The sequence below is a fragment of the Triturus cristatus genome, chromosome 2_2, assembly GCF_964204655.1.
Source record: "Triturus cristatus chromosome 2_2, aTriCri1.1, whole genome shotgun sequence".
Classification (NCBI taxonomy): domain Eukaryota; kingdom Metazoa; phylum Chordata; class Amphibia; order Caudata; family Salamandridae; genus Triturus; species Triturus cristatus.
Window position 1 is genome coordinate 872,154,454 of NC_140582.1, and position 23,979 is coordinate 872,178,432.

The 23,979-nt window shown below is 39.9% G+C and overlaps 1 protein-coding gene across 1 annotated transcript in view; it reads right to left on the reverse strand.

Annotated features, from left to right (window-relative positions):
* Nucleotides 1-23,979, reverse strand: part of DTHD1 (death domain containing 1) — a 350,756-nt gene that overhangs the window by 166,662 nt on the left and 160,115 nt on the right. The window contains exons 3-5 of the mRNA XM_085643317.1: nt 19,630-19,960; nt 10,584-10,763; nt 7,360-7,604 (exon numbers count right to left, since the gene is read on the reverse strand). Coding sequence (XP_085499443.1) covers nt 7,360-7,604; nt 10,584-10,763; nt 19,630-19,960 — 756 coding nt within the window. The remainder of the gene's footprint in view (nt 1-7,359; nt 7,605-10,583; nt 10,764-19,629; nt 19,961-23,979) is intronic.

The window sequence follows — 23,979 nt, forward strand, 5'->3', positions numbered from 1 at the left end:
GTAATCATGTAGATTACAAAGGCTGTATTGCAGTTGGTGTGTTGTTTAATGGTCCACTTCAGGTTGGGTAGCAATTGGATAGTTTTTGTTGGTGTTGTTAGATGGCATACTGAACACTGTCCGCATGGAAAGTGACCTGTAACTGGCTGGAGGTCCCAAAGGGTATTTTTCAGTTTGAGTGGAACCGCAGGTCGTGTGTGTACCAAGATGTCTTTTAGGTTTCTAGTCCTCTTATTTGCAAATCTGGGTTTCTGCCATTTTAGGTTTCCAGAAGTCAAGATACGCCAGTTTTTGTTAATTACTTTTTTGACGGCATTACTTGCTGTGCTGTAGGTGGTGACACAAGTGGGTGTGTCATCTGTTGGGTTCCTTGCTGTAGTTTGGAGTAGACATTCTCTAGGTTGGTTTCTCGCTCTTTTTTTGCATTTGGAGATAATCTTGGTCGGATAATCTCTTCTGAGCAGTTTGGTGCTTAAGTCGTCAGCTTGTTTTTTGTATTCTGCTAGATCGCTGCAGTTACGTTTGAGCCGTAGGAACTGGCTGTAAGGTAGATTTTCTTTCAGGGGGCGTGGGTGAAAGCTGTTGAATGAGAGGAGACTATTTTTTGCCGTTGGTTTGAAGAATGTTCGTGTTTTGATGATGTCATTTTCAACATAGATGGTTAGATCTAGAAAGTCGAGCCGTAGATTGTCGGCTGTGTAGGTGAATTTTAGACACTCATCTTGGGCATTCATCCATTGATGAAAGTTGTTAAGGCTTTCCTGGTTACCTTCCCAAATCACCATGATATCATCAATGTATCGTTTCCAAAAACGGATGTTGGTAATGTATGGGTTTATGGGGTTTTGTATGTACATTTGTTCAAACGTACTAACGTAGAGTCCAGCTACGCTAGGCGCAAAGGTACTCCCCATCGAAGTTCCGTGTCGCTGTTGGTAGAGTTTTCCTTCATATTCGAAGTAGTTTTCTGTGAGAGCCAAGGTACAGCATTGTAGGATAAAATGTCTGGGGGTTTGGTATGTCCAATTTTGACCAAAGAGTATTGTTTCTAAAGTTTCGAGAGTTTTTTGTTGAGGTAAGCTGGTATATAAACTCTCTACATCGAAACCTACTAGAAGCATTGTCTCAGGAGAGAAGTTCACATTTTGCAAGAGATTCAGTAGGTCGCGAGTGTCCTTTAGGTAGGTAGGTGTTAGTTGGACTAACGGTTTTAGGAAATGGTCAGCAAATTGGGACAGCGGCTCCAGGACCGATCCTATGCCCGACACAATGGGCGGCCTGGAGGTGGTCTCTTCTCCTTGTGTATCTTAGGGAGGGAGTAGAAATATGGTGTTCTGGGTGAAATGGTTTTCAAAAACTCAACTTCATTGCGTGATATCCATCTATTCGTTTCGGCCTCTTCCACCATAATCTTAATCGTCTGTTGTAGTCTTTTGGTTGGATCTGTGGTGATTGGACTGTAGAATTTCTCATCTGACAGTAGATCAAGGCATTGATGGTTATAGCCTTCTCTGCTCATTAGAACGATGCCTCCTCCCTTGTCTGCCGGTTTTATTATTATCTCTTTATTGTTTTTCAATGTCTCCAAAGCTTGTTTTTCTGTGTTGGTTAGATTCATGAATGGTTTTCTTGGGACTGTTAAACTCATCAATCTCTTTCATCATGGCTTGTTCAAAAGCCAAAAGTTCGATGGGAACCTGATGGTTTAGTGGGCAAAAAGTGGACTTTAGGCGTAGGGATGTATCCCCTTCTTTGTTTTCCGTCTCTTTTCCAGAAAAAAAGGCTTTCAATTTTAGTTTCCTGCAGAATTCGGAGATTTCGCATTTTGTCTTAAAAATATCCAGATTGGGGGTTGGTACATATCCTAATCCTTTGTTCAACAGCATGTTATAGTTACCTGATCTAACTATAACATGGAATTTCATTGGTTTTTTACGAGTGAAATGTACAGCTAACTATAACATGTGTGAAACCTATGGTTTTTTAAGTGAATTTGCAAGGTTTTGTAAATGATAATTCCTAACTATAACGTGTGTGAAACCTATGGTTTTTTCAGTGAATTTGTACGTTTTTTTAAATGCTAAGTTATGTATTTATTTTTTATTTATTTTTCTGGTTTTTCACTGTGCGCGCACCGTGCGCGCGCTGTGGGCACTCGGTGCGCTTCACGCACCGAGCACCCACGTTGCGCAGTCCATGCCGTGCGCGCCTCCCCTTTTTTTACACAGTAACATTTGTTTTTTTCTCCCTTGTGGGTCCTTTAATTTATTTAATAAATGTGATTGTTACTTCTTTAATTTTTTTTTATTTTTTTTTCCCGTGCGCGTACGGTAAGCTTACCGTACGCGCACTCCGCGATTTTTGTTTAAAATTATTAAATGTATTTTTCGTACTTTTGTGTCCTTCTTGGACCCCCTGACAAACACTAGGGGGTCTGCAACTCTCTTCGTTGCCCCCTTTTCACGTTCCTCACCTTTGTTTGTCAGTGCGAGAGACAGAAAATGGCGGCCGACACTTCCTGATTTCGACCGATTCGAATGTTTACAGTCATGTAACCACCAATCAGAATTAAGCTCGCGCACGGCACCGTACGCGTACGGTAAGCTTACAGTAAGCGCACGGAGCGCGCTTACAGATATATATATATTGATTTAAATGCTATTTTCTCAGGACCTACTGAACAGATTTACACCAGACCTACAAAAGGCACATCCTTGACCTGAGGACTAACTCTCTGCCAAATTTCAAGTAATTCTGTTCAGCCGTTCGGGCTGTAGCTCGGACTAAAGGTCCTATGGGAAAATGCATGGGGAAAACGTGTTTTGGGACCCCCCTTTTTTCTCAGCCCCCGCTTGACGAATCCCCCCGAGACTTTCAGGGTAGGAGCGTAGCGTAGCGCCCCATTAGTTTTGAAAATTTCGCGAGGATTCGTCGACCGGCGCCAAAGTTATTCCAAATAGAATGTTGCGGATTTCCTATGGAAACACGGTCCTAACTATAACTATCTACTGGCGGCCGCCAGTAGATAATGTGTGTATATATACATATATTCAAACCTTGTTTCGCGGTTGATCTCTGCCTCTTGAGTGGTGGCGGGCTACCGGCAGGGTCGCGAACCCTTCAAATCCAGAAAACGATCAATCTTTCTTTGTTCAAAGATTGCGCCGAGCCCCAATTCTTTTGAAAAGAATTGGGCCTCGGCGTAATCTTTGAACAAAGAAAGATTGATCGTTTTCCATATCTATATATATATATATATAATTTACAGTCGCAAATCTTAAATATTTTCATGTATATCATTAATATAATGTTAAACGAATCTCACTAATTTGCAATACTACATATATATATATATAAACATATATAAACACACATACATATATATGTGTGTATTTGTATGCATATGTATATTCACTGAAAAAACCATAGGTTTCACACACGTTATAGTTAGGAATTAGCATTTAAAAAACCTTGCAAATTCACTGAAAAAACCATAGGTTTCACACATGTTATAGTTAGCGGAAATTTTACTGATAAAAAACCAATGAAATTCCCCCGTTATAGTTAGTGCAGGCAACTATAACTCACGCGACCGCAATCCTCTGCTGATGCTAATACTGTATTTAGACACTTATTTGCCCATGTCTTCTTCCATACATTTTTAGCTATACATATATTACAAATATTTTTTTTTCATAAAGACACATATGTCATCAGCAGAAGATTGCGGTCGCGTGAGTTATAGTTGCCTGCACTAACTATAACGGGGGAATTTCATTGGTTTTTTATCAGTAAAATTTCCGCTAACTATAACATGTGTGAAACATATGGTTTTTTCAGTGAATTTGCAAGGTTTTTTAAATGCTAATTCCTAACTATAACGTGTGTGAAACCTATGGTTTTTTCAGTGAATTTGTACGGTTTTTTAAATGCTAAGTTACTTTACGCCATTCGTGGCGTGCGCGCCCACTTAACGCAGTTCGTTCCGTGCGCGCACGGTGCGCTTCGCGCACCGTGCGCGCACAGTGAGCACGCGGTGCGCTTCGCGCACCGCGCGCCCACTTTACGCAGTTAGTGCCGTGCACGCACGGTGGGCACGCGGTGCGATGACAAAGCAAGAAAGCACGTCAACAAATCTGTTTCTGCTTTCCTCCGTGACTATGGTATGGGTGCCATTTACCACAACAACTTGCGTTATGACATGCAAGACATTTATAGAGGAGATGGTGTGCACTTCAATGATGAAGGGAACAGAGTCTTCCTCTTGAACCTTAGACTCTGCATCGGTACTTACTTGTAGGTACCACTAAAAAATCATTTCATAAACACAACGGCTCTTTTTAGAGCCCCCTAATATCTAAACACTTAAATCTGATTTTCATTTTTTTTTTTTTTTTTTTCTACCGTACGCTTACCGTAAGCTTACCGTACGCGTACCCCGTGATTTTTTTTAAAATCAATAAATGTTTTCTTTGTACTTTACAGTCCTTCTTTGACCCCCTCACAAATGTAAGGGGGTCTGTAACTCTCCTCATTGCCCCCTTTTCTTGTTTTCACTCTTTTTTTTCTGAGTGAAATACACAAAATGGCGGCCGCCGCTTCCTGGTTTCGGCCGATTCGAATGTTTACTAAGATCTAAGAGCCAATCAGAATCGCGCTCGCGCACGCCACCGTACGCTTACGGTAAGCGTACGGTAAGCGTACCGTAAGCGGGCTCAGATATATATATTGATTTAAAGGCTATTTTCTCAGAATCTACTGAACAGATTTACACCAAACCTACAAAAGGCACTTCCTTGACCTAGGGACTACCTCTCTGCCAAATTTCGAGTAATTCTGTTCAGCCGTTCGGGCTGTAGCTCGTTCTAAAGGTCCTATGGAAAAATGCATGGGGAAAACGCGTTTTGGGACCCCCCTTTTATCTCAGCACCCGCTTGACGGATCCCCCCGAGACTTTCAGGGTAGGAGCGGAGCGTAGCGCCCCACCTATTTTGAGAAATTCGCGAGGATTCATCGACCGGCGCCAAAGTTATTCAAAATAGAATGTTGAGGTTTTCCTATGGAAAAGGGGTCCTAACTATAACTACCTACTGGCGACCGCCAGTAGGTAATGTATACATATATATATATTAATGTAACACAATTAATATTGCATATTTTACATTATATTATTTTTTGTTAATTTCTTTACATTTTGCTACTATAAAAATTGCAATATATGTATATACGTATATAGATAGATAGATAGATAGATAGATAGATAGATAGATAGATAGATAGATAGATAGATAGATAGATAGATAGATAGATAGATAAATAGAAAGATAGATAGATAGATATATGCAAGAAAAATAAAGAATATTAGCAGTTCTAATCCAAATCATTAAATAAGTTACCAAACCATGAAATATATATATATGTTGACATTTACAAAAAATTATAAACATATAAAAAAAGAGTAAAAATATAGACAAATAGTAGAAAACTAGGATTATAAACAAATATTAATAATAAATATATTTAACAAATATTAGGAAGAGAATTGGAGTCTGGAAATAATATTTATACTATTTCCACTCCATTTTATGCATTAGTAGAGAAAGTGTAGGCATTTGAATGGGTTACATGTATTATTTCCACTCCAAACAGCACAACAGTAGGGAGAGGGGTTGAACTTAGGAGGAGTTAGATTTACTATTTCCACTCCAAACAGTGCAATAGTAGGGAAAATGTTGTAGTTCGGAGGGGTAATATTTATTATTTACACTCCAGTCTCTGCAACAGTAGGGTAAGCATTGGACTTCTGAGGGGTAGGGTTTACTATTTTCACTTCTGTCTCTGCAACAGTAGGGAAAGGGATGGACTTCAGAAGAGGTAAATTTGCCATTTCCACTCCAGTCTGTGCAACAGTAGGGAAAACATTACATTTGTTTAGAGGTTACATTTGCTATTCCCACTCCAGTTAGTGCAACAGTAAGGAAAGTATTGAAATTCGTAGGAGATAGATTTACTATTCCCACTCCAAACAGCACAATATAGGGAAGGTGTTGGGGTTCGCAGTGGTTAGGTTTACTATTCTCATTCCAAAAACACAATATTAGGAAAGTGTTCTACTTCAGAATGGTAAGATTTACCATTCCCACTCCAGTATGTATAACAGCACAGACAACATTGTGCTTAGGAGGGGTAATTAATCCCACTCCAGTCGGCAAACCAGTAGGGAAAAGTGTTGAATTTCAGAGGAGTTACATTTACTATTCCCCATCCAGTCTGTGCAACAAGAGGGAAAGCGTTGGGGTTCAAAGGAGTAGATTAACTATTCCCACTCCTGTGTATGCAAAAGTAGAGAAGCGTTGGACCACACAGGGGTTACATTTACTATTCCAATTCCAATTCCAATCTGTGCAACAGTGGGGAAAGCGTTGGACTTCACAGAGGTTACACTTACTATTGCCACTCCATTCTAAGCAACATTTGGTAAACTACTTCACTTCAAACACCTTACATATTTGAATAACCCTATTAATTTAGAAAACTATAAACCTCTCAATATAAGTATTATTACTTAACATAATATATATCACTAAATTACTTAAATTTACAAACTATATTTAAAAAAAATAATACATTCATAGAAACAGTACCACATAAGTTTTATATATAAACTAAAACACATTAAAATAATTAAAAAACAATATTTTTAGAGCTATATTTTTGAAAATGATATTAGCAATGATATTTTTAACAACTATATTACTGACCTGAAAAACGAGTATTCTTGACAACACTATATCTGCATCATGATATGTTTGTATCACAATATATTTTCGATTATTTTGGCGTCCGATATTTACAACTTAATAATTTGTCCAAACACCTTGGAGCACTGCCTCAATTTGCCACTGAATACATGAAATAGCGCCAGTTAAAAATGTTTTGTGAACTGGTCCACTTGTCTCAAGAGGTCTTAGAATTTGATCAATTCATGGTGTCTTAGGAGGGCCTGAAGACTCATTGTTCAGGGCGGTGTTCTGGTAGGCAACGTGAGATTTCTTTTCAAGCTATTTTTTTCCATGGTAAGTTCCCTCTCTGTGACTCTATCAAAATCTGCTGTACAAAAAAATTACAACAAATACCGATTCCTAGTACTGTAGTTCTGAGCATCTGTTTCCATTAAAAAATGCTCAGATTTGCAAATAAATATTCACCTTCCAACCACTGCCTGTTCTCTTTTAATCATTCAAAGCAAATGGTAACTAGCTTGTAGCAGTACTTTTGGTAATGTCTGTTATATTGTTATATATATTTAGGGTCCCACGTTCATTCTTCGGTTGCAAACATTCTCACGTGGACACTCACCGGTTTTCGAGGGCAGCGCTAGCTCTGGGCGCTGCGTCACTGTCAGGCCTTCGCCTCTCTCCCTCGTCTGCTTTCTTCTTCTTGTCGGGGTTTGGTGGGCATGGCAGAAAAGTGGTGACTGGCTTCAGAAACTGCTGGCTGGAGGGATGCTGCATGTAAATGAGTGGAGTGGTGGCGACTAACGAATGAAAAATGTCGTGCTTCACCTTTAATGCTGCAATAATAGACGCATCAATGGGCTGTACCTGCAAGCAGCAGATGAAAAAACGCAGATCTTACAAAGAATACCTGAAGCCTTCAAACTGAGTACACAGTGCCTGTATGATGGATTGCTGGCTTCCTTAATATGAATAATTATTTAGAAGTTGTTGAATACATTTATTTATGTATTGTGCTTATTTTCCAGTAATGCTGCTCACAATAATAATAGAATACATTTGTTTGCTAGGACCGACTGCCAATCAAAGAAAATATTAACATGCCAATAAAAACATAATTTATATAAAGTACAGGTAAAGTAGGGATGGTCAGTAGCCATCTTTGCTGCAGCAGGTGCAGTAGCGTGGAGTACCACTCCACCTCGCTTATGTCTGTACTGACTCCCCAACAGCAACCTATCTTTTCTTGATTGCATTAAGGTCCATCTCGCCCCTGCTGTGCCACTGATCAGAGAACAGAAAAATGAACGAATGATGGACGGAATGATGAACAATGCAACCATTCAGCCCCAGTCACAAAGATCTGGGTTTATTCCATCGCTCTTTTCCTCACCACACCACCCTAGTTTGGACCCAGCCGTATGCAAACCAGTCTTGACCCTGTTCCTCATGGGAACAATCCAGCTTGATCAGAGAGCGACCAAATTGTTTAGTGTGTGGTGAGCAGAGCCGTTTAGTGCAGGGTGAGCAGAGCAGTGCATGTCGCATTCGAACCTTGAGGACTGTGTTTGCCTAATACAAAAATAATGAAATATCCCTGCCGAGTGTCGTTTGCGGCATAAACGAAAAGCAAAGTGTTTCTGAACAAAATCCTACCGCACAATGTCTATTCTGACCCACTGTAAACATCAACATGTCCAGCAAATTCAACAGTGAAATCAGGAAAAGCACACGAAGAAATGGTGTAGAGTAACAACACAGTGACTCAGTTTAACCTTGTGTGCCTTCCTCATCACTACTCTGAACTATCTGTATGAATGACCTAACTGTAAAGCAGCAGAACCGTAAACACACATACTGCTGATATAAATCCAACATGCAACCACCACCTGGAATCCCCACAGCAAGCCGCTTTTGTGAACTGAAAAATTAGCAAGAAGGCTGATGATGACAGAGAATCCTTCGAACAGGAGACTGTACCTTATGGAAAATGTCTGTCTTTTTAAGCTGTTGAGTGACTACATCTCGAGCAGCCAACACGACAGCACAAAAGTGGTTTTATCTGCTACTTTCCACCCACATAACACTTTTTCTGGAAAGGGATGCATTGCTTTATTGAAATATGTAGGATTGAATCTAGATTTAGAAAACAGTAAATCAGTGTTTGTGTGCATGTCACTGTGACACTGATAATGTTGGTATATCAGTGTTTAAACACAGAGACGAGTATGTGATTACATCCAAGCTTGTAGGTCAGAAGAACGAGGTCACAAATATCGAGGTAAAAAAACATTGCATTGCCTGCAGAATATCAGCTACAGCTATTTTGTATAGGTCTACTATACCTTGAAGACACACGTTTACATATAATTAAGGTACCTACATGTTTAGTTCACAACAGTTAATCGATACTTCCCACACATAGAAAACTTGAAAATTCACACTAATCGCAGAGCAAATATATTGCAATCAACATCTATTTGTAATGGTCATATATATTTATCTTTAGTTTATGGTTATATTCACATTGCAAATGCACATTACCTGTTGTGTTCTTAATTTCTTCACGTAGAAAACCCTTGCCCCACATCACCATAAGACAGGGCTTTGCTAAGTGTTTCTCACATCCAGTGCCTTAGCCTCTGACGTCACTACAAGTAGGTGTGCAATTTGAATGGCATGAAATAGGCGTGAAATAACCCTGGCAAAGTGTGGTAATACGCACAGCTTTGTGTATGATCGCCACATCCTGAATGCCGCCTCTCTTTTCCTCCAATCCAAACACAGATTTTCGAGCTGGAGGAGAAGCGCAATCAATGCAATAGCAGATTTTATACTACCTTTTGATTGGGATTTTTAAAATTGACCCATAAAAATTCAGCCGTATGCACACCACAATAACAAAAGTTATGTTGATTCATTACTAAAATAAATCAACAAAACCAATTTTAAAAAGATAGCAAGCGGACTTTTCTTCTGAGAAACAATAATGTGTTTTATCCATAAATGTTACTTTGACTCCTTCACATATTTAGTATTTGTTATATCATTGGTAGTAGCCTGCTAGTGCTTGTGAGCTGCATCAGTGTGCATTCATGAACCTTTCTGAGTATTCATAAAATGACGATCCTGACTATTGTAGGGTATTTTGACAAGCGCCTTTAAGAGGGTTGTAGGTAATGGCTTCAGCAGTTCAGGGTGATTGGGTGTGGTGGGCCTAATACAACATAAGATTTTAGCTAGCTAGATATCAATAGGGATGAGTTTTGAGTTGAGTGTTGAGTTGAGTTTCCCTCTCATACTCTTTTTTATGTCATTCGGAATCCCTCGGTGAAAAACAGCCCAGTTATTGGCAGAGCCATGAAGGTGAGCCCATGTTGTATTCCCCATAACTCATCTACCAACGCAGAGATGATGAACAGCATTAGCTTTGCAGAGGAAGAGGATTTGGGGGGCTGCAGAAAACAGACAATTCACAATTCGAAGCCTAAGATGAAAACAACCCTATTATTGACAGCTGCATTTATTAAACTTTTATTAAACTACATATTGCTCATTTAACCTACGAAAAACTCTGTGTCACTTGGTCAAAGCACTCACAATGTAAAATAAAAATGAAAAACCTCTTCCTTTTACCCAAAAGTCATTGTTAATACAGTAGGACAACCACTTTGTTTGTGACTATGAATAGAATTAAAAAATAATTTAAGAATAATTCAGTTCCAAATTGAACTACAAATATTTGAAGTACCATTTCGGACAATAAAGCAAAGCAACCTGCTAAATGTTTAATAACAAAAAGAATGTTCATAGAGGAGCACATTTTAATCCAAGCGGCATTCTTACCTTTAACTGCACAATTACTGATGCTGTCAAAGATCCAGGCGGGTAGTTCAGAGTAATTCTTGAATCCATGTTTGGCTTCAGGGATAAACCTTTCTTAGGAACAGTGAATGTTTCTTTCTTCAAGCATGACACCACCGAAAAAACGCCAAATTTGTACACTTTTACCTCAGCAAAACTTCCCTAAGAAAGCACAAAGTTAATATGTTTGGTGGCCGGTACTTGTTCCAAAAATACTTTCCTTTAATAAAAGGGAGTTAATTAGGAAAAATACCCCCAAAACAGCACAATCCATGCTAATGTTATTGCTGCTTTTTGCCCTTGTCACTGTTTGAAGAAATATATGGTATGCCATACCTGCTGCATTTTACACAATTTATTTGCTCACTTTTTAAATGGTGTCTAGACTATTTATCCATATTCCCCAGTAACTGTATTCTTAATCTTCCTCACCACTGTCCTAGCTGTAATGGTAAAACACCTCCCAGAGAGGTATCACTAAGAAAGCGCTAGATTGTCTTAGGCCTTGTAACTACTGCGGCAGTCCATGGGACCACCATAGTCATGGTGGTGGTCTGACCACCGCCACACTGTGGGGCCGCCCGCAGTATTATACGTGTGGCGGTTGGACCACTACTGAACAGCTGCTACCGCCGCAGATCAAGGATCCTGTGGCAGTCTGGCAGCGGTTTGAGGCCAATGTATACTGGCGGTGCCACAGCAGCACAGCTGAGCATGTTTTGAGTTGCCTCTCCACTGCCCTTTTCATGGTGGTTGCACTGCCATGAAAAGGGTGGGGGTGAGGCAACAAAGGGAATCCTACAGGGTCCCCTCTTGCCCCTGTGCATGGGGTGCATGCAGGGGGGCACATATTGTGCTCCCCTGTAGTTCTTCACCTCAAATTCCTGCACAGGAAGGAATGCACAACATGGTGCATTCCTTTCTGTGCAGGAATGTGCTCTAGCGGTCCAGCAGCGGTGTTGTTTAAGGCTCGCATTGCAGCTTTAAACAGCACTGCCGGGGGACCGCCACACCACCCACCAGGCCATAAAAATACTTCTAATCTGGTGGATGGCGGTAGGTTTTGGCAGCCCTGTAGTGAAGCGGTGGCGTGCTGCCCGCTCCAGGACCACAGAACCTCGTAATCAGGCCCTTAGCCACTTCCTCATTCTAAACAACCAGCTAGTGGAAACTGAGTCAAACAGCATTTGTTCTGAAAGGTTCTTTTAGAACACCTCAAGGCTCATCTATCATGATATTACATTTCAAACTATTCGCAAACTCCCTAGAAGAGGCCGTAGAACAATATGGGGAACACTGAAATTTATGACAATGCACTGAGATACTAGTGTCTGGAAGAGTCCCAGGAAAGCCCAAATAAAGCCACAAATTGCTTTAACCATGTGCAACACTGGGTGTAAGAACAATTCTTTGAATGGGCTGATGACTGTGAGATTTTTGCGTTTGGTGGAACAGTCCATTCGATTGGCCATCGAACACGGAAAGCTCATCACAAACATACATAAAGGTAAAATAATTGGGTCTTCTATCCAACCCAAACTAGCACTGCTGTCAATGATGCAGCCGGTATCCATGCAATACAAGGTTCTGCCATTCTTACCCTGCACCCATTGAGTGGAATTAATGAGATACTTAAGAAAATAATTGGGTGCATCATATTGGATCACCTGTTGGAGTGGACATCAGAGAAAAGTGTCTCCCCAGCTCAGGATGGGTTTAAGAAAGTGTTTGAATTACTGAGCAGTGCCTCAATCTTCAACTGCTTGTAGTCAAGTACAAGGAGGCAAAGGGTAATTCTCTCCAGCTGGCATTCATGGACTAATTTAGCCCATTTGACTGTGTTAATTGGTCAAAATTATGGGACATACTAACATCTTTGGGCATGGAGACAGATCTTGCCACTCTTTTGCGGCATCTTCACTGGGACCTAGAAGTGACAGTTAGGTATGCTAACAATGGCGAGTCCACAGCAACCTTTTTAGTTAACCGGGGGTTCGGCAGAGGTGTTTGCTCTCCCCGTCTTTATTCTTGCTCTATAGAAATGAGCTTGAATCTGTCCTTTCGAATGTGGTGGCTGATGTACTTGTTAATAACAAGCCTGTGCTGCCTCTTCTCTATGCGAATGATTCAACATTATTAGCTAGGACACAAAGACATGTACTATATGTATAGGAGGGAACCTAATTGCAAGAATGAGCCAGTCCCCTTATTTGGGTGTGAAGTTTGATGAGGCTTGCTCTTGGTCCCCGTGTGTTGGAAGTAGGGTCAACCAGTACTCTTGAGCTGTTGATCTATCTTTTCCCTGCATACCACTCTGGGGGGCAAACCAATCACTTCTATCTTAGACATTTATAGGAGGAAGTGTCTTGCTTCCCTGGTTTATGTCTTGGGGATATGGGGCTATAGGGACACCAGTAGGTTGCAAGAGGAAGGGAATAGAGTTTACCGCTGGATTTTGGGTGTCCCTCCGTCCACTGCCCATTTTCAGGCTCCTCAGGACATGAATATGTGGAGGACCAAGTAGAGCTTGCCCCTCTATTATCATGGTGTTCCATTTGGCTATATGAAGAGGGTGGAGTTAATTGGGCCATTATCTATGACTGCCTATCATGTCATTATGGTCTCAGTATCCCATGGCTCAGGTCTATTAAGGAGACCACCCTTCTATCTTTGCCAGGCCGCAAAGCATTACTAAGACGAATAAAGAGTGGATAAAGAACTGCTTTCCTTCCTATAGAAAGGCCCAAAGAGAGGGGAAGTAATAATGAAATTGATTGTTAGAGACCACTGTCTCCTCCAAACCTTTGAAGCAGTAGCCCCTTATTTAGTCATTGTACTGACCTCTTGGGAAATAATTCTATTACCGCGATTTCGAACATGTTCCATTCAATGGCTTTTATGTTTTCCCCAGGGTCAATTTGAGCCTGCTGACATTTTATATGTCCATGTGATAAGTCATCAACACAGTCAATATTACACTTTGTATTTCTTTGCAAGTTCTATGCCCCATTTACAAAATAGTTTCTAATTCAATTATTACAAGACAGGTGCAGAGCTACATTGATGTTTCTTCAGAAACTCAATAACTATCTAGTCTGTAAGGCAGTCAGATCTTTCTTAAAGAACACACTACGATGATGCAAGACTGTTATTTTAACAATGCATTTATGGATATGAATTGATTGAATTTGATGTGTTTTTTGCTTACAGTTTTAAAAGCTTATTTTTATATTGTTCTTAAGAATATTGGCAACCCCAAATGAAATTCAATGTATTTTATTTAGTGCTTTTTTATTATTGTTCCATCCTTTTATAACAATTTTATACCGTGATTTAAGATGCTCCCTTTATGATCCATTTTCATGTGATCAAATAACATTGAACCGAATTGAATTAAATTCAGATACTTTATATTGTCAACACTGGGTTTGTAATGTTATATTTTTTGTAAAAAGAGAGAAGCATGCAATGACTGCAATTAATGTCGCCAGACTGTGCCTAAACTGATAAAAATGTCACTCATGGACGTTGATTCACCAAAATGCCAGGGATAGCGGAAGTGACAGCATATACCCTTTGATCTTCAAGATGTCACAGAAAGTGACATCAGATGACCTTTCACCCTGCATCATCCCAAGAAGTGATGTCAGATAACCTTAATCCTGATGATATCACAATAATTAACATTGGTGTAGTACCATAATTGCATAATCAGTATTATATGTTCTTCTAGGGGAGAACAAAGGGCGGGGTTGTTTCATTTTAATGCCCAATTTTCACATGCATTTGCTAAAAAGCCATAGACTCTAAAACAACACTCACTAAATATTCAAGTCCTATCATGGTGTGCCAAGCTACAGACCTCTGACAGTCCCCATGAGTTCACCAATTATGTTATAATGTCCTATGAGTGCCCCTTTATGTTAGAAATTATCTTTATTGCTAGGACCAGCATTTTGCCATGGTGCCCCCTTTTGCCCAAACATTACATACAATATGCCAGAGCCAGATTTTTTCTAATACTGCTTCTCTTGCACTATGGAGGTCCCTCATGTCAAAGGTTATGCCTAATATGTCAAGGATCACTTTTTCTCATGGATGGCTCTATGACCTTGCCACAGTTGTCTTCCTTTATGCAAAGAATTTCCTCCAGTGTGCCATCAGCAGCAATTTGCCACAGGTGCCAATTATTCCAGCGCTGGTATTGTTTCATGGGTGCTCCATACCAAAATGTACACAGAAAATGCAAGCAGTAGCTTTTTCCCGAGGGTAACCCAGTACTGCCTCCCGTATTCTCGTGCCAACATTTTCTCAAGGGTGCATCTATAAGCCAAGAATCATGCCAGGTTCAACAGCGGATCCGCAAGCATAACAACACTTGCTCACTTACATTCACTTATTCACACTCATTCGTTCATTATACCTAACTTGCACTCATTTATTTTCACCTAATCTCCCCACCCTCACCCTGAATCACTTGTTCACACTCTCTCACTCACTCTGACTCACTTACAGTTACTCTCTCATTTCGACACACACACACATCCACTGTACCATATACAAACATACATACTCACACATACACATGCTCTCCCTCCCAAACTCATTCTCACCCACATGCACGCACACAACATACATTAAAACCATTTTATATATCATATCTAAGATGCCAGTGAAGGTCCATATCTTGCTGCTCCAATTTTTATTACACTAATAGTAAATAATAAACTATTATTTACTGATAACGTAATAAAAATGATCAGAAAACGAGGTTAGAGCCTGACTCCAATAATGGGTTTTTTGCACTGATTTTGAAACCTCTGAGGTAAGGGGTCTCAAAGGCAGTGCCAGGGGTAGCAAGGGGCAGCTGCGACCGCTGGTGACTCCTAAATGTCATCCATTGTGTCACTACATGAAGGCAGTATTGAAAACACCTCAGTGGCTGTCAGTGGAAGAGAGAATCAAGTTTAAAGTTCTTTGTATGGTGTTTAACCCATACTGGAACAACAGACTGCTTCACATTTAAAATTGTGCCCCATGACTTCTGACTCAGGTATCTCCAGTTTGATCCATTGACTTTGATCACTCGACAAACCCTCACAAGGTAAAACATAGAGGCAGAGTTCTAGGAATACATAGCCCAAAGCTTTGGAATGCTCCGATACTCACTTTGAGGGCAGACTACAGCCATTCTGCATTCAACAAACTCTTAACAACTGAGCTATTTAGAGGGGCCTTTCAGAAAACCACAGAACTGACTGTAACAAGTGAGAAATATCTGATAAGAAATATGCCACCTGCTATTTCGAAATGCTGGACTTTTAATTTGAAATGTACAGAGCTTTGATACATGAGGGGATAAGCACTGCTGTAGTTAATATTCAAATAATAACTAAACTTGGGAATTAGCTCAGTGTGCTCTCTTACTCATCTCAGTTCTTAAAAACTAGTCATGACAAAACTATAGACTGACTGGTAGACAGACCTGTTAGCCTTAAGGTGGTCTTCCCTCAAACATTTTGCCCACAACCACCCGTTTATCTGAATTCATTTTTGCTGACTTTAGGACTCTGTGCTCTTTACCACTGCTAACCAGTGCTAAAGTGCTTATTCTCAAACACAGTAAAAGTAAGTCCCTAGTAAAATGTTATACCATATACCCAGTGCCTGTAAATTAAATGCTACTAAAGGGCCTGCAGCAACTATTGTACCACCAACCTAAGTAGTCCTTTTAAACATATCCTAGGCCTGCCATGTAAGCAGTTTTAAACTACCAATTCAATATTGCAACATAATCCCTTGCCAAGACTTAAACTCACTTTTATTACATGTAGGGCACCCCATAGATAGGCCCTAAATAGCCCATAGGACAGAGTGCATTGTAATTAAAATGTTGGACATGCACTTTTAGGTTTTACATGTCCTGGTAGGGAAAAACTCCAAAATGTTTCTCTACTGTGAGGCCTACCTCTCCCAAAGGATAATATTGGCTTGCCTTATTACATTTATTAAGTGCTAACATTTGATTGGGAGCAATTAGGGTGTTCATATTTGGTGTATACAAAATTGTAATTTAAAATCCTCTTTAATGGTAAAGTTGGATTTTTAAGTCACAATTTTGAAAATGCCACGTTTATAAAGTTGGCCTTCCCCTTCCATAGCCTTCAGCGTGGTCCTGAGTCATATGACGTAGTGTAGTTGGCAGTTGGACTTTGTATATTACTCCCAGACATCCACATAATAGAGGGATAAGGAGTGCCTCAATTAGCCATCACTGGCAGGATGGGGGTGGAGCTGGGCACAGCCCCAAATTACAAGGCAATATGTTGTGCCCTGTCTTCATACAAAGGACTTCAAACCAGCTCATTGTGCCTGCAGACAGGCTGGAGCCTCGGCAGGGGAGGCAGGAAATTCCAAGCACTTCAAAGGGAATCTCTAGAAACCTCTCCTACTTCAAAGAAGGCACAAGATATCAAAATAGGATCATCAGAACCACTCTACAGTTCCCTTTCTGGAACGGTGGAAGGACTTTCGGAGGACTGCCTGCTGCTGTAGCCTGTGTACTTCAGAAGACTGCTTTGCTCCACCGGGAAGGACTGTTCTGCTGACTGAAGCCTGCCGTACTCCCTCAGAAGCCTGCCCTGCTACTTGAGCTCTGTTCCACTACTAAAACACAGGACTCCAAGGGCCAGTTGAATGGCATCCTGATCATAGCTTCAGGGACAGAAAAGGCTCCAACCATTGTGAACCTGCACCTTGGACCAGCCTGAGTGATTCCTAACACTCCAAGTGGTTCCTCTCAGGTTCTGGTCCCTTGGAGGTGGTGTTAAAGGTGCCCAGATAGCCAAAATCCAAAACTTGGGACTTTGAACATTTTTGGCTAAAATGTGCTCTGAGAATGGAAACTACCTGTTTGTCAAGCCGCCCGAGGTGCACTGCCGGTCAGCCTCACTTTATGGCAGCCTCCACTTCATTCTTCTCTGCAGCAGCAAATACTCTTCAGCATTACTTCTTAGAATGGGTATCCATTCTCATGCAGCTCTCATCAGCTACAGCTTGCAACTTCATCCCGCTGGAGATTTTCCACTTCCAAAAAAGAGACTAAGTCTGAACGCAAAAAACGTCAGCACAACTTTGTTACGCCTCCTTCATGGACACTGCCTGTGGCCTTGCCACATTGAACTTTACCTTCTCAGACATTTTTCCATCAAATTTCTTCAAAGTCTGAAGGGGAGCACTGACTGAGGGCAATCCACTTTTGGTATCCGACCCACAATCCATATTATTCGACTTTGACCCAGTCTTGCGTGACTAGATGTTCGCGGTTGGCGCTTTGATCTTTTATGGCTAGTTTTTACCTTAATCTTTAACAATTGATAACTCCAGTTCTAATGATTGGTTTTTGTCATTTTGGTGTCGAAAAATGTATTATTATTTACTGTGTTCTTCCATGTTGGTATGGGAATTTTTTATTATATGTTTTAACTTTATTACTGTTTGTGTGCTGCATAAATACTTTATGCATTGTCTCTAAGTTAAGCCTGACAGCTTTTGTGCCAAGCTACCAGAGAGACAGGTTAATGTAGTGACTGTTATTGTTCACCTTGACAGGGATTGTGGCTGTTTCATGAGCAAGGTTAACCTCCCGCTCAACCAACAACGCAATTTCTCACACTGACCATTTAATTAAACATGCAGTTCATGCCAGAATGGTGCAAGACTAGGAAATTTTATTAACAAAAAAGAAGTGAATTTGTATACAGAACCAAAAGTAATGAATATGAGGTTCAAAGTGCCTCTCCCCACTGCTTATAGTAATGGGTAAAGGTCTGCAGAAATTGCCGTATAATGCCACACAATTATATTTTAGAGGCACACTTCTTCCCAAGAGGCTGTGATACATCTTGTTGACCGCCCTTGAGTTCAGGTGGTTAGGCCACCGCAGAAATTATGTAAGCAATTGAAATGTTGACGTTTATCCATCTGCATAAGGATGCTTAGTGGCTGTTGCTCCATTGACCTCACACTTCAAACGTTATGAAAGTACATGATCTAGGAAAATGTGCAGCCTTCTCTAAATAGGTTAATACTGCCCAACATTTCCAACCACAGAGGGGCTGGAGAGGGAGAAATACGTGGAAGAACTGCCTTCTTGGAGAAGAGAGCTAAAAAGAAGGAACAGATGTGATAGCTAGCTCTGATCTGAAGGAAAACTCAAAAATGGTTTTCTGTGCCGTAACAACCTTACTTCTTCGAAATATCTAAGAGAAGCAACACCAACCAGGAATTCCAGCTTCATAGTAGGTAAACAACTATCAAGCTTAACCATAGAGATTTCAGAGCAACTTCTCCAATACCTAGGACATATCCTTAGTTGAAATCATTTAAGGACCTCTTATCTCTCAAAAGAAAACATAAAAAGCATTTCAAATCAAAATCTTCCCAATAATTTCATAGGTACACACTAAAACTGAAACTACTTAAGTGACAAGTAGATACATCCAATGAACCTAGCACTGCAGTGGTGCACTGTCTTTATAGCTAGAAAATGTTGTCTGCCCATCATTCAGTGCCCTGAATCTTCTGCTTCCCTAAAAGCTGAAATATGTTTGAGAAGTGTGATGTCTGTCCTGACAGGCTCTGTTTGATATTTTAATCGCAGAAAAACAAATGAAGAGTACTATGGAACTTTTTCAGGTACCTTCAAATAGACATTCTTTTCCTTCTGAGCTTCAAACCATGCCATTCATCATTGATGAACTGCTGCAAAGAAACTGATTTTGCTTGAGTATTATTGTGTAACCTGTAAACTTGTAATTTTAATTCAATTCAATGAAACAAAATTCCTCTGTGATGGACCAGTTCTCATCAAAGGCACTCTGACACCTGTGGGTATAGCTTGAGCTATATAAAACTAAATAAGTAATTAAATAATTAATTAAATATTCACTCTTTTTTTTAGATTGAATAGTAAGAGTATTGTATAAATAGGTTATATTTTGTTTAACTAAATTGTGACTGTGATCACCTTGTGGTTTCCATGATATCCCTCCAGAGATACAGGAGTTATGTAACTTGATTGAAATTTATCATCATACACCTTCACCATGATATCCCTATAGCTTCCTCTGTAGCGTGCACTGAATGGGATTGCAATGGTGACCGGGAATGAAATCTTCATTGCTGGGTCCAGACGTTCAACACTAATGACATTGCTGACGAGTTCTTCTGAATCACATACAACTAAAGAGCTCATGTCATTGATGATTCTGCAGATCAGTTTTTGAAGTGTATGGGATGGTGCTGTGATATAGCATGCCACCTTCTCCTCACCATCACCATCTTCTTGAGCAAGAAATCTGTTTGAAAGGAAAGACATTTTTGTATGGTCAAATGTTAGCATAGATTAAATGCTGCTCTTTAAACTTTTAATGTAATGTGAATGTGCATGTGTACTACCTAAAACATGTGAGAACAAAAATAATAAAACAAACGATGTAGTCACATTTAATAAAATTTGGATTTCTGAATTTAGTTGAATGGTTCCACAACTGCAAAGCTGAAGACTAAATATTTAACATGCTTCATAAGAAGATGGGCATTATTAGTCATGGGAACAGATTCTGGTATACATACAGCACTTAAGATAAGTGAAATTCTCAAATATTTTTAAGACATTCTAAACAAATCAGCTGTTTTTCATTTTACTCATATGTTAATTTATGTTATGGTATCATGCATCTATATGGCTCACAACTGTCAGTAGTGTTGCTTTATTGCACTCTGTCTTGCATGATTGGAGACAGAGACTTAAGTTTCCAGAAACAATTATCACTAAGCATCAAAACGAAGTGGGAAAGAGTGTTTTCATGTACTTCTGAAACTTTAAACAGAGGTAAAAAGTGGTCTTGAATGATTGTTGAAAATATCAAAACTACAAGTTTTCAAAATAGTGTTTGAGTAGTCAAAGCCTGCATAGCAGAAATACAAGCTACAGTTCTATCTCAAACAAACCATCAAACATTATAGTTTACTTGATTTCATCTTAAAAATAATAACAAAAAAAGAAGGAAAATTGTGCATTGGGGATTTATATGGCTTGAGATTCTTTGTGTTCTACCAACATAATAGTGTTTAACATTGATTGGAACTTATATACATGTCGTCTACCAAGATATTAGCAAGGTAAGTCGCTCATTATACATAGTTACCTTGATGGATTATTAGCAGAAAATATTCCAGTGTTAATATATTTGTCGGTGAATGTAATTGATCGTGATATTTTTAAATACAACCAAGATACTTAAGAGGAAGATTCATAAAACTTGAAGAAATGTATATGATGCAATATTTGTTCTTATGTTATATTGATTTATTTAGCGCAGTAATCCAGGCACTTGGGATTTAGTCTATTTGAGACACTGAAACACGTATCCATGAGTGAAATTCCTTGATTAGATACAGCACTAGCATACACTCTTCAGATATTGATGCTAAACAGTTTTTGATTTTGATTGCTGAAATCATTTAGCTTAGTAAATGTTCATCCTATTCTGCCCTCTCTTTGGTATCCTGTGAAAACTTCAAGAAACATTTAGTTGATGAAAGGGATGCCACTTTCCTTATCTCCCAACAATTCTTCCAAATTGATCTAAATCTATATTCTTTTGATCTACATATTGCTGCTTTTAGTCATAGTGCATTTGAGAAACATCATATTTTAGATTTTTAAAGTCTACTGATGTCTTAACAAAGTGCAATTCTCTATCTTCATCATGTTGTTTGAGCAAGTATCTCAGTGCTGTTTGTTCAAACGATCCTCATTTATAGTTACTGTCGACCTTTATAGTTAAAAGTCCATCTTACAAGCCTAGGTAATTTCAGTATTCTACAAATTCCCTATTCCATTTCAGTATCATACTTAAAATGATGCACTTGTGCATTACTAGTGGCTTTACTGAACTTCAGTGAATTTTAAATGACACCAGTATATATCAGATTGATATTTTTGCTAATAAAGATGCTTAAAACTAGTGATTATTGATGACGATCAACCCACAATCACAGACATATTTCATACTCTTTAATTCGTGATGGTTCAGCCAATAATGTACAAATGCTTCATGATTATCACCGTTTAACTCAACTAAATATGGACACTGGCTGGCTCTCCTTTGATTCATCCAAAGTGATTTTCTAAAAATGTTTACCATGGGAGTTATGTGGAAAAAGTAATCAACGGACCTGATTGACTCCGATTTTTATGAGAGATCATCTATTGTCAGGGAGGGATAAATGTGACTTCCCTTTGGCCATCACTACAAATTCCTCAGTAATTACAAATAAACTCTCTTTTTCCTAAAACCAACAAAAACCTTTGCTAAATCTGTGATTTGCTCTAAGAAAGTTTTAAACCTTCTAGTCAATCATTTTCTGGAAATGTTCATACCATTTGAAACATACAGTTTTGCCAATAATTTAATGGATCTTGATTCTTACTGCAGCTCTCTCAAGTGAGATAAACTTTCATGTGGCACTCCTGAAAAATGTGCTTGTTACATAGATGATTGGAATGCTGTGGAAATATGGATTTTTCTGGTCAGTTATGTCCCCTATCTTGGACCCCAACGGTTCTATGTACATGTTACAAGTACATGTATGTTCCCTCCAGTTCCAGTTATGAAGACGCAAATACATGTGCGTCCACCGTTAACATGTCCTCTTTCAGATCCGCCATGAATAGGCCGGATATTCCATTCCTAAGTACAAAAGGCCACCGCCTTATATGGTTCACTTATGCCATTTTTTCAGTCCAGGCAAGTAGGCCCTGATTCTGTCATCAAGCTTTCCTTGCTTTCTGTCTCTGAAGCTCCAGTCCGAGCCTGCATCTGTGACCATGAACTTTGTCTCATTCCCTGCGCGGCTCACGAAGCCTGACATCAGCTTGCTGCCTGCCAAGAACTGTATTTCACCTTCGAAAATTATCTGCTCCGCTCCCTGCCCAATGCATTCCTGTCTAGTAGCTTAAGTAAACATTCTTCCAGCTACCGAGCAAAGGCCCGGCTTCTCTGTCTTCATGCAAGTAATTCATAGCCCTGTTACTATGGAAGATTCCGCCCTCGCATCTAGTGTAGACACTTAGACGCTTGTACACGCACTAACAGTCAGTATAGTCAGTATAGAATAAGATTCTACTCTAAGAGACCTCTCTTTTGGATAACATAGTTCTTTAAACATAGGATGTTAGATATGATTTGGGATTAGGTTGACTTGACCCTCCAGACTTCTGTCGCCACATGTAGAGCTAAATGTCAAGTCCCCTTCACCCCCTAGTTGCACGTCAATCACACGTCATGCTGCTGCGCGCGCATTTCTGTCAAGTATTTCTGCTGACATTGCGAAATTCTTTCATGTAACCGCCCTCTTATGACATCACATCTGATGACGTTCTTTAAACACACCCAGTTACGCCTATCTTTGCCACGTATGAATATATTATCTCCACTATCAATTGTTACGCCTCTTGTATTTGCTTCACTGTAATGCTTATTGTATAAAAGTAATTGATTGTCAATAACGTATGTACTTCACTTCCTGAACCTTCGTGGTGATGGAACTTGGAGCAACCGATTATAATCGACCATTGGAATAAAGCCCATTCCGAACCTCTAATACCACGGATTCTGCCTCTTATTTACTGAGCTATTTTATTATGTTTCTGTATCAAATTAAGTCCCGGTAATTAAATTATTTACCACATGAATGGCGCCCGAATAGGGACACTTTCTCATCTCACGCGCCGGCGGTGCGTTGCAGGCCCGGTCTCCTGCCACAGCTGGACGGACAATAACGCGTACCAGCAGGATTTCCTGTATCTCCCTCCGGTCAAGCGGGGGCGACTGAGGCTGCGATCAACACCCAGACGAGGCGGTGAGAAGTGCGAAGTATCCTGACCAGAGCCTAGCTGAGAGAGCAAGATCCGAGGTATACAGAGGCCCACCAGTTTCCGAAGTCCCAAGTCAAGTTCGGCTTCCGAAGTGTTCAAGTCGAGTCCAGTCCGGTTCAAGTTCAGTTCAGTTTCCGAGGCCTTCCGTTTCCGAGCTACCCGGTGAGTACCATTACTGGGGAGGCGTTCTGACGTGCACATAGGTTGTGCCGGTCAAGACGGATTTGGGTACACAAATCCGGTCTGCACTGTTTCAGCAGTGTATCTGTACTGTTTAGCAGTATATCTAGTATGTCAAGTATATGAATTCAGAATAATTCAGTTAAAGTCGAGTATTATGTTTAGTGATTAAGTTTTCTTAATCGTCATCATCATTGTTGCTCAGTTAAATGTTAAATGTTAAATGTTTTAAGTACGTTCTGCATATTGTGG